The sequence below is a fragment of the Hypomesus nipponensis genome, chromosome 3 (genome assembly GCF_054491055.1).
Source record: "Hypomesus nipponensis isolate SF chromosome 3, ASM5449105v1, whole genome shotgun sequence".
In the NCBI taxonomy this organism is placed as follows: domain Eukaryota; kingdom Metazoa; phylum Chordata; class Actinopteri; order Osmeriformes; family Osmeridae; genus Hypomesus; species Hypomesus nipponensis.
In genome coordinates, this window is record NC_140363.1 from 18,572,188 (window position 1) to 18,583,548 (window position 11,361).

The 11,361-nt window shown below is 51.4% G+C and overlaps 1 protein-coding gene across 1 annotated transcript in view; it reads left to right on the forward strand.

Annotated features, from left to right (window-relative positions):
- esrrb (estrogen-related receptor beta) overlaps positions 1 to 9,628 on the forward strand; it is a 51,547-nt gene extending 41,919 nt beyond the window's left edge. The window contains exons 7-8 of the mRNA XM_084683317.1: positions 5,218 to 5,487; positions 9,269 to 9,628. Of these exons, the coding sequence (XP_084539443.1) occupies positions 5,218 to 5,487; positions 9,269 to 9,513 (515 nt within the window). The 3' untranslated portion in view covers positions 9,514 to 9,628. The remainder of the gene's footprint in view (positions 1 to 5,217; positions 5,488 to 9,268) is intronic.
- The last annotated feature ends 1,733 nt before the right edge of the window (positions 9,629 to 11,361 follow it).

An 11,361-nucleotide genomic window follows, 5' to 3' on the forward strand; every position in this document is an offset into this window, starting at 1 on the left:
CTTCAGCTGTTGTATACATTTTACTGAGCGAGCGTTCAGACAGCGAGCGGCGCAGCTTTGGTGAGTCAGGACAGGGAAGGATATCCCTACGTTTTTGGCCTTTCATCTTTGTCTTTTATTGAAAGATGATAGAGACGTCCTCTCTGAGAGCAGAGCTGTGATAGAAGGGTGGCTTGCCTGGCTGTGATGGTCTGGCCCGGGCCAGGGCTGGAGGAGAGCAGGCCAGCCTGTGGGGTCCTCAGGGGAAGCTAGGCCAGCCTGGAGCCGGGAGAGTACTTGACTTGGCCGAGGTGAGATTGCCGCGGGCCAGCAGTCTGCAGGGCCTGCTTGTCCTTCTGATATCTGGCCATGATAGATCTGCCTCAGTCCAGACACAACTACTCTCTCTTTCTCTTTCTCTCTCTCTATCTCCCCCACCTCCTCTCTTTCTCTATTTCCCCCACCTTTCTCTATCTCTTCTCTTATCTCTCCCTCTCGACTATATCTTCTACTCTCTTCTGCTCCCTCTCTCCATCTCTCTTTCAGTCCCTCGCTGCTTTCTCTCCCTCCGTCTCCCTCTCTCTCTGTCGACGGAGGGTGAAATACGAGGGGGCTGCAGCTGGAGGGGTCCACCGTGCCTCGTAATTACATTTCTTTTTATTACCCACACTAATGGCCCTCGGGGAGAGGGAAACAATAATAAATTAATAGAATATGAACTCCCGCTCAACAGAAATCTACAGCATTTCATTTTGGGTCCGTCCTCTGCTCTGGCAGATGAAACGGTGCCGTGATTAATCTGTAGAGGGGCGGAAGCAGCCGGAAGGGGGGAGATGGGGGGGAGGGGTATGGATTAGGGCTCCCCAACAGTTAAAATCGACGTGATGTTTTTGAGAAACAGTCCTTGTATGACGCGTGTTTCTTGTGGATAGTCCGTTCTGTAATTAATTCCGTTTTAAAATGTAATTAATTAATTATTTCTTGCCAATGGCCATTGCTGTCCCAATTGGACCCTGTCATGGGGTTTGGGGGAATGTGTGTCTGTATTGTGTGTTCTGTGTTTTGTAATGTTGTTGGCATTTGGCACTGTTCTGTGTTTGTGTATGTGTTTCTGACCCCTGCTGCACAATAATTTCCTTTTGAAGGATAAATAAAGTTGAAAGTTGAAAGTAATACCGACAGTCCGACAGGATTTAAGTGATGTTACGCACTTGCTAAAACAGTGCATTACAGTTGTGGAAGCCACTGTGGATTTGGATTCCACTTTTGAGTCGCAGGGCATGAAATATGTCACCAGCAGAGCGCTGAGAGTGCTGGCGTGGTTCAAGTGGCCGCCATGTTTACTGAGGACACACAGACAACCCACTGTTTAGGGTTACTGTAGCAACCAGGCTCGCTGTGGATGCACAACATGGCAAGTCGTCTCCATACCAGTCAGTGTGTGTATGTGGGTAATGCGGTCAAATAAATAGATGTGTTTTACTGGCTCCTGTGACACCCTGATAGCCTGGTCCTAACCAGACTCTCGTACATTTCATTTGTACAGAGAGTTTGGGATCGCTCCTTTGACAAGCGTTGACTTCCTTGTAGGCGGGTACTCTGTTGAAGTTTAAAACTATTGGATCTGCCATAACCAATCGCTAGATCTCGCCTTAGCCAACTCCTTCACCACTAACGGAGCGAGCTGGAAAATCTTTTCCCGAACCCCGTGGGGAGGAAGGCCACAACATTTTGGCCACCATGAAAACTCAGTAAAGATTGTTCTTGCTCTGACTTTAACTTTTTTGTTTTCAGCGACAAACAGTCTCATACTGTGTACCAGGTGGACGTTGTTCATCTTTAAACAGAACAAAAGCAGCTGATGTGAGGCAGGTCTGATATGAGGCAGGTCAGATACGAGGCAGGTCTGATATGAGGCAGGTCAGATATGAGGCAGGTCAGATACGAGGCAGGTCTGATATGAGGCAGGTCAGATATGAGGCAGGTCAGATACGAGGCAGGTCTGATACGAGGCAGGTCAGATACGAGGCAGTTCGGAGGCAGCTGAGCCAGAGCACTCAGCTGTCTGTCTGAAAGGCTTTTCCAGAGCACAGACAGGCATCTGATTTGGTCAATATTGTGTCATGTTTGGTCAAACCCCACCAAGGCAGCGGGCTGGAAATGAAGATGTAAATATTGATATTTCATTAGAGGAAATCACCCACTCCGACGGCACTTAACCGGGCCGCATCGCGCTCGCCGGCCGGAGAACGGCTGACCCGCCGAGTCAGGAAGTCACTTCATTACTCGATTAAATTGAGTGGAAAAAAGGCGAGTCAACGACAAGAGATCCCATTTGGAGCGATAATTTAGGCCCTGAAGAGAGAGATGGGAGGAGGGGGAAAACACCACCTCTCCATCTCACAACACTGGATTAAATTCAAGGACTTTTAGCGTCAAACGTAATTGCAGGCTGCTCGGGGCCGGCGCTCGTGTGCGGCTGTGAGGGCTCCGCTACAGCGCGAGGGCTCCGCTACAGCGTGCCGGCGGAGACACAGCCAGGGAGACGCATCGGCTGTCACCCTGGCCAGCGCGTTACTCTCGCTTGAGTCCTCTGTGGCATTAAAAGGGTACACAGGGCTTTGTCTGTGATTGTGATGCCAACCTGATGCAGCAATCAGACCGCTCCGTGTCCATACCTGCATGACAGTTTCCCGCCGGCAGCCCCGCTCCTTGTCTCGCTAATGGTGACGTGCTCCCTGGGTTTTTTTTCATAGCAGACAAGCAAATTACACAGCAAAAGATTTTAAAGATGCATTTCTGAGATGTAATAGTCCAGGCTCCCCGCACAAACAAGCCTCTGAACTGAGGCTGCCTCTGATTAAAGTCAAATGCTTTCCGAGCCCTCGGAGGACTTTGTTTTGTGTGTACGTTTGGATCGGTGCGTGCGTGTCCTTGTGTGTGCGTCTCTGGTCCTCTCTGAATTCTCCACAGACGCCCTGACCACCAGGGCCAGCCAAGCCTTCTGCTGTTTGATCAGAGGCCTCCGTTCTGTCCACTATTGATTCCCCTTCACAATGTGAGGGCCCTCACTTTCCGATCCCAATCTGTTAATTAATGTATCCTGCAGCTCTTCCTCTCCTGTGGTCATCACTACGATAAGGGAAATTGAACACTCAGGTTCCCTCTTTTCTCTCTGCTTCATTCTTTCTCTCTCGCTCTCTCTCTCTGTGTCTGTCTCTCTCTGCCTCTCTCTCTGTCTCACTCTTTCTCTGCCTCTCTCTCTCTCTTTCTCTTCCTCTCTTTTTCTGTCTCTCTTGCTCTTTCTTTCTCCTCCATCTTCTCTCCCTTCTCCTCACCTGGGGTGTGTTTATATGCTTGTGTGTGTCTGTATGTTTGTTTCTGTGTGAGAGTGTGTGTGTGTGTGTTCCAGCGTCTACAGACTGGGAGGAGATAGAGATCAGGCAGTGACTCTGCCTCAATGAGATCATTTATATTTAAGAGAAAACAAGTGAAGGATGTGTGCTGAGCGCCCTGGTCAATACTGTGATCTATCGCCTCTTGATCACGCCGCAGCAGAGAGCATGGCCACAGCAAACTTGTAAAAGCAATCATTTTAATCAGGGGCGCACCGCGCCCGGCTAATATGCTGTCAGAGTAGGGCGCCAGGGGCAAGGCACGAGGGGGGCAGCGGCTTCACAGAGGTGATTGACAGCTGAATGGAAGTAGGAGGGAAGAAGGGAGCAGATGACTATCTTCTTCCCTCTCTTCCTCCCCTCTCTTCCTCCCCCCTCTTCCTCCCCCCTCTTCCTCCTCTCTCTTCCTCCCCTCTCTTCCTCCCCTCTCTTCCTCCTCTCTCTTCCTCCCCTCTCTTCCTCCCCTCTCTTCCTCCCTCTCTTCCCTCTCTTCCTCCCCTCTCTTCCTCTCCTCTCTTCCTCCTCTCTCTTCCTCCCCCTCCCCTCTCTTCCTTCCCTCTCTTCCTCCCTCTCTTCCTTCCCTCTCTTCCTTCCCTCTCTTCCTCCCCTCTCTTCCTCCCCTCTCTTCCTCTCCTCTCTTCCTCCCCTCTCTTCCTCCCCTCTCTTCCTCTCCCCTCCGCTGGCTCCACTCTCTTTCATTTGTTTGAATTACTTGCCGTCATCTTCAGGCGATCTGCCCGTTGGTTGTTTTGTAATTTGTGGTTGTGTGTGTTGGTGGAGGCAGTGGTGTGTTAGGGTTAGGGAGGTGTGCGTGTGGAGGAGAGAGGACAGGGCTTCTGGGCTCTTTCTGCTCATCCAGCTGGTCTGACAGTAGTAGAGGACTGAAGCCTTCAGGCCTTCAGGGTTGAGTCAACCCATGACCCCGACACCCCCACCACACACCCCACCCCTGTGTGTGTGTGTGTGTGTGTCGCGTCCTCGACCCCTCCAGTCAGGGTGTGTCTCAGTACTAATCCCCCTCACACCAGCGTGACAGACAGGAAACAGAGAGTGACTGCTTGGCTTTGTGTCTCCCAGACCCCGGCACTGATTTCCTGTCTCCACGTACAGTACAGCCCACTCCAGCTCCTTGTCCAGCCTAACAGGAGCCAGAGCAGAGACTGAGCCCCACACAGGAGGCGGAAACTGAACTCATGTTCGTTTTGCTGATCAGCTCCGGACACAAGGACTATAAAGCTGATAATTCATATAATGTGTGATTGTGTTTCCACACTCTTCGCCACATGAGCACAGTTTATGGTTTTTTTTCCAAAGTGATGTTTTATTCTTTGTTTTGGGGTCAGCAGGGCATTACATTGAGGAGAAAATTGTAATAAACATAGATTTGTAATTGTGTCAATCTCCGAGGTCGACACAACAGACAACACCTTTTCTGACAGCGGTGCCTCTGTCCTCCCCCCCTGCTCCCCCCCTGCTCCTCCCCCCTGTCCTCCCCCTCTGTCCTCCCCCCTGCTCCCTCCCCCTGCTCCCCCCCCCCTGCTCCCCCCCCTTGTCCTCCCCCCTGCTCCCCCCCCCCTGTCCTCCCCCCTGCTCCCCCCCCCTGTCCTCCCCCCTGCTCCCCCCCCTGTCCTCCCCCCTGCTCCCCCCCCCTGTCCTCCCCCCTGCTCCCCCCCCTGTCCTCCCCCCCTGCTCCCCCCCCCTGTCCTCCCCCCCTGTCCTCCCCCCCTGCTCCCCCCCCCTGTCCTCCCCCCCTGTCCTCCCCCCCTGCTCCTCCCCCCTGCTCCTCCCCCCCTGCTCCTCCCCCCCTGCTCCTCCCCCCTGTCCTCCCCCTCTGTGTCTCCAGGCTTCTCCAGCTTGTCTCTGGGAGACCAGATGAGTCTACTGCAGAGCGCCTGGATGGAGATCCTGGTTCTGAGCATCGTGTTCCGCTCGCTGCCCTACGAGGACGAGCTGGTGTACGCCGAGGACTACATCATGGACGAGGAGCACTCGCGCCTCACCGGCCTCCTCGACCTGTACGGCTCCATCCTGCAGCTCGTACGCAAGTACAAGAAGCTGAAGGTGGAGAAGGAGGAGTTTGTCACCCTGAAGGCCATCGCGCTCGCCAACTCAGGTACGGCCACCTGCGCACACGCTGGGAAGAGCATCGGCCGGCTGCCGGAATCTTCTGATCTGAATGAGAGACGGGTGTGGAGAAAATGATGGCTGTGCCGTGGTGTAATATTGTTATTACAGGCGTACAGTTTGTGTGGCATTAGACAAAAGCTAAAACATTATATATATATATATATATATATATATATATATATATATATATATATATATATATATATATATATATATATACATAAAATATTAAAACAGTTGTTTAATCAAATGGTACAGGTATATAAATATTTATATCATATAAATGATAAATTATCTGAAGCTGAATTTGTTAAATGGGAGCAAAATTTGCTGTAATTTTCAGAATTCTGAAAGGGAGATTTGACTATAAAATTGTAAAATGATTCCCTGATTTGAACATTTTAACTTGGTGCTCTCACTCAAAACAAAAGCCTTTCATTTGCACGGAAAAAAACCAATGCTATTCCAACTAACACATTCTTTGACATCGGATCTCAAATTAGATGAAAGTGTTCAAAGCAAAATGTTTTAGTCGAACCTTCGTGTGAGATGAGGTGAGAGGAGACAGGAAGGGCTGAGAGTCACAGAGCTTTTCATTGAATGGTTGTGGTATCTGGCTGTGGTATCTCTTTCTCTCTTTCTCTCTTTCTCTGTCACCCCGAACCCCCCCCCCCCCCCTCTCTTTCTTTCCCTCCATCACCATAACAGTAGCCAGGGGGCATAGCAGCCACGGGAGATAAATTTAGCATTTCATTAGGAGCACAGGGGCTGTCAATAAAATGTGTTAAGTCGAATGGAATGAGTATCAGGGAGTGATGGCCCTCGTTTGTAGCGATGCAAAGACGGCGAGCGGCTATCGACAGGCTGCACCTGAGGAGGCGCGGGCTGGCGCTCGCTGATCGATGCCTGGCTGGGTCACCGGCGTGCTCGCCCTGGTTCTGTGTCTGGCTGAAAAATGAAAATGCTGATGGTGGAGCTTTGCTTTACAGACGACTGAGCTTTGTAGAGGGAGGGAGGGAGGGAGGGAGGGAGGGAGGGAGGGAGGGAGGGAGGGAGGGAGGGAGGGAGGGAGGGAGGGAGGGAGGGAGGGAGGGAGGGAGGGAGGGAGGGAGGGAGGGAGGGAGGGAGGGAGGGGGGGGGGGGGGGGGGGGAGAGGGGAGGAGAGGGGAGGAGAGGGGAGGAGGAAGGAGGAGGAAGGAGGAGGAGGAGGGGAGGAAGAGGGGAGGAAGAGGGGAGGAGGAGAGGGGAGGAGGGGAGGAGGAGAGGAGGAGAGGAGGAGGGGAGAAGGGGAGGAGAGGTGGAGGAGAGGAGGAGGGATGGGGAGAGAGGCGTCCAGAACGTTAGAACAAGGTCTCTGTGAGATCACTCTCCTGGGAGCCCCTCTGTCTGACAGCTGTGAAAATTCATAGCGATTGATTTTGTAATTAGCAGTTTATCAATCGGATCGACGTGGGCTCTCTGATGGATTGCAAGGAAATTGTTTCTTCAAAGTTTATTTTAAATGTTTTAAGCCCATCCCCTCCTCCTGTGTTCCTCTCTGCCTGTCCTCCCTCCCTCCCTCCCTCCCTCCCTCCTCCCCTCCCTCCTCCCCTCTCCTCCCTCCCTCCCTCCCTCCCTCCCTCCTCCCCTCCCTCCTCCCCTCCCTCCTCCCCTCTCCTCCCTCCCTCCTTCCCTCCCTCCCTCCCTCCCTCCTCCCCTCTCCTCCCTCCTCCTCCCCTCTCCTCCTCCCTCCCTCCCTCCCTCCTCCCCTGTCCTCCCTCCCTCCTCCCCTGTCCTCCCCTCTCCTCCTCCCTTCCCTCCTCCCCTCCCAGCTGGTGTCTCTCCATCCCTCCCTTCATTTAGCCTTCCTCTCCCCTCCTGAGTCACACACACATCAATCCTCACAGGCACACAGGACACACACTCACCTGACACGCATGTTTTCTAAAGCAGTTACATTCACCAGGATGTATTTCCTATTTACGCCTACAGTAGAAAAGTGTTGGCTATTTGACCACGTTTCCCTATTGTCCTTCCCTGGTCTCTCTGCGTCCCTGGTCTCTCTGCGTCCCTGGTCTCTCTGCGTCCCTGGTCTCTCTGCGTCCCTGGTCTCTCTGCGTCCCTGGTCTCTCTGCGTCCCTGTGTGCCGTGAAGCTAACGGCAATGTGTGTCACATCAGTCTTCCTTCCTGGCCACTGCTCATCTTCTCTTTTGTTCTCTGTCTCGCCCCATCCCCCTCCCTCCCTCCCTTTCTCCCGCCTTCCCATCCCAATTCACTTTCCAAAACGACCTACTTCATTTTACCGCTGTGGATTCGAAACCGTTAGGGTGAGAAATGTCTCAAGGTCTTGGGAATACAGTTGTTCCAGTCAATGAATTTGGGGCGAAGTCTGAAATCTGTTTTGCCTTTTATTGTCCCGCATGGTGAAATATGCACCACCAAGGTGAGACAAGTCAGCCAGCCAATGACACGCTGTCTCTGGAGGGCCAGACACTGGTTAACCACGGAGACAGACACAACCCCACACTATCCCTGAGAGAGGAGGGGAGGAGGGAGAGGAGAGGGAGAGGAGGATGGAGAGGAGAGGAAAGGGAGAGGAGGATGAGGGAGAGGAGAGGAGGGGGAGGGAGAGGAGAGAGGAGGAAGAGGAGGGAGAGGAAAGAGGAGGAGGGAGAGGAGAGAGGAGGAGGAGGGAGAGGAGAGAGGAGGAGGAGGAGGGAGAGGAGGAGGAGGGGGGAGAGGAGAGAGGAGGAGGAGGAGGGGGGAGGGAGAGGACAGAATGAGGGAGAGGACATGAACACAGTGTTTTCAACAGTGCACACAGTTAGATCGTTAGGTCTGCTACTCTGACTAAACAGGCCAGGCAGAAGTAAAGCTTGATCTTTTGTGTGATTTTGATAGATTCTTTCTTACTGGAGCCAGTAAGTTTGTAGTTTCTGGAAGATTCACTCGCAGCCATTTCACTTATGTGTAGTGTGATTTCCCACAGTAACATAATCACTAAACATTCACGCATTTGTCGCCCTCTACTCTCATCAGAATCAGTTTTATCAGAACAGAATCTACTTTATTAACCAAGTATGCATACAAACAATAATTATGTTTCTATGAAAAACAAAGACACAAAAAAAAACAAAATGAAGGAAGTTTCATTTGTTTTTTTACGTCAAAGCTAGTTGACACCAATTCCCTGATGGAGTATTTACTAAAAAACAATCCATTGTTGACCTGTGAGGTGTTTAATGTGTGTTCATTCAGCCGGGATCAGATGCTAGTCATTCCATTGTGTTCTCCAACAATCTAGAGGACTACATTGATTTTCAGTCTCATTGGTCGAAAGGCCGTATGAATATCTCGTCCAGGACATCGGCGGAAAGATATTACTCTTGTTGTTGTTTTTTTCACTGTGGCTTCCATCCTTTATCTTGTCTAGTCTTGGATTTATACTGATAATGTGTCCTGTACTTCACTGTACTCATAGAGCAGCACAGATCCAGCAGAAGATTTCATTTCATTTTAGGACTGCTACGTTTTAGAGGACTACCATCTGCCCTTTCTAAATAACAACTCTCTCTCTCTCTCTCTCTCTCTCTCTCTCTCTCTCTCTCTCTCTCTCTCGGCCCTCACAGTAAATAACAACATTCTCCTGAAAATTAACTCCATGCCATTCACATGCTTTAGTTTTGTTGCTGTCTCGTGTGTCATTGTGCTTATCATCACTCAAAATAAATAATCCCAGCCTCCTGTCCAGACTGACCCTCCCCCTCCCCTCTTCTGTCCCTGGCAGACTCCATGCACATAGAGGACGTGGAGGCCGTTCAGAAGCTCCAGGACGCTCTTCACGAGGCCCTGCAGGACTATGAGACGACCCAGCACCAGGAGGACCCTCGGCGGGCAGGAAAGCTGCTCATGACCCTCCCCCTCCTCCGCCAGACGGCCACCAAGGCCGTGCAGCACTTCTACAGCATCAAGGTGCAGGGCAAGGTGCCCATGCACAAACTGTTTCTGGAGATGCTCGAGGCCAAGGTCTGATTGGAGGAGCCGGTTGCCCCGGCGATAGCCACGGCGACGGCCGGAGGCTGACAGAGACTGGATGAACTCAGGAGAGGAATGAGGGAGACTGTGATTGACAGGCAGGACGGAGACCCAAACCCCTCCCAGTCCTCCCCCCCCCCCCCCACCCCGGGAATCCTGAGAAAAAAAATGCAAAAATGCAAAACTTGATTATAAGTATAAATATAAAATGATGCAGATTAATTTAAAATATATAAGAAAATCCTATGTACAGTGATAATTTTATTGTTTTTGTTTTATGGTCTGTGGTCATACTGTAAAATGAAAATGGATCCCTCATTCTTACTGATATCTTCAGATTGAATAATTGCAGGTTCTTGACTAACAAGAAAGTTGGTTTTCTTTCTCTGAGCATCTCAAAGTGAGGTACCTGTTTGTGTGACAACAGAAATGTCAGCCACCATGAACGCTCTCTTGTTAAACCGTTGTGTTGAATCCTGGAATTTTCCAGGACTTGTATATATTTATTACTGGGAGGACTGAGTGGACAGGACTAACTCGTGGCCATTTTCTCTTGTTCTGTTCCTCTGAGGTTAAGAAAAAAACACAAAAAAAACACACAAAAAAAAAAAACTGAATCTGTTACTTAAATGTGAGCTCTATCGCTCTAAATGTCCTTGAATATACCTCTTCAGAGCGGTGAGCCATGTGATGGGTCTCAGCTCAGACAGGAAGGCAACTTGGTCCCATGTTTAACCAAACTAGCATAGGCAGGTAGTTAGTGGTTGTAATCTGTAGTAACACAGCAATAACAGGAGCCGTTAGTCAGCCGCGCTAACACCTCCTCCTCTTCTTCTCTGCTCCTCAACGCTGCTGTCGCTAGAAGACCCCGCCCTCCTCCTGGGCAACCAGCTCCTTCGTTGCACTGTAGATCCCCTCCTTTGTTGTTATTTGTTGTTGTTGTTGTCGATGATGTTGTTGACGTCAGCCCCCCCCCCCCCCCCCCCAGAAACACCCAAATTTGGTCACTCGTTCCAGCGGGGAGAAGTTGGCTCCTGGCAACTGAGCGAATGGCCGGATTTGGACAGAGTGAAAGATGATCAGTGGGTCTGAGGCGGGGGTATCAAAGGGTTTATGCAGAGTGGCTGAAGTCCAGGAGATTCCTTGTTCAAACAATCACAGACCCATATGTCAAACGCTCTATTTCGGGTGCTCTAAGCCCGTGGCAGAGCGGTCCCTCACACAGTCAGCAAGGTGCACAGCATCTGCTCTCACCACTTTAGAAGCCGGACGTCTTTTTATAGCCGAGCCTGCGTTTGTAGCTTCATCCAAGCGGAGGTGAGCGGCAGGTGCAGGGGCCTGGTGGTGCGGCACGCTGGGTTTATTTTGAACCCAGAGAGAGGTTGTTACCCCTTGCTGGAGCACAGTAGACACGTGGAGCCCTGCTTCACAGCATGCCGGCTCCGTGGCTGTGGAGCGCCGTGTCGCTCCCCCCATCGGCAGTGAGACGGGCCTGTATCCAGAGGCCCTCCGCTCTCCTGTGGCGCTCCATGTGAACAGCTATGCAGGCAACAAAGTGTCAGCATGTTTCTGAGGGTATCACTGGCCCCGTGGTGTGTGTCAGGACAAGGTGTGATCTCTGCTGGGAGTGAGGGTGATACGCCAGGAGAGGCCTCCCCCGCTCCTTGTGAACAGGCTGACCTCCACCATGGTGCATTGTGGGACTTGTAGTTTTAAAATCTAGTCGACGGATGCTGCTCTTGTTGTCTCTGAGGGAGAAAGTGGTGCGGGGGGGGGGGGGTTTATGTGATGTTATAAATTGTGCCACAGTCACAACAAGATGATACTGTGATCAAAGGAATCCCT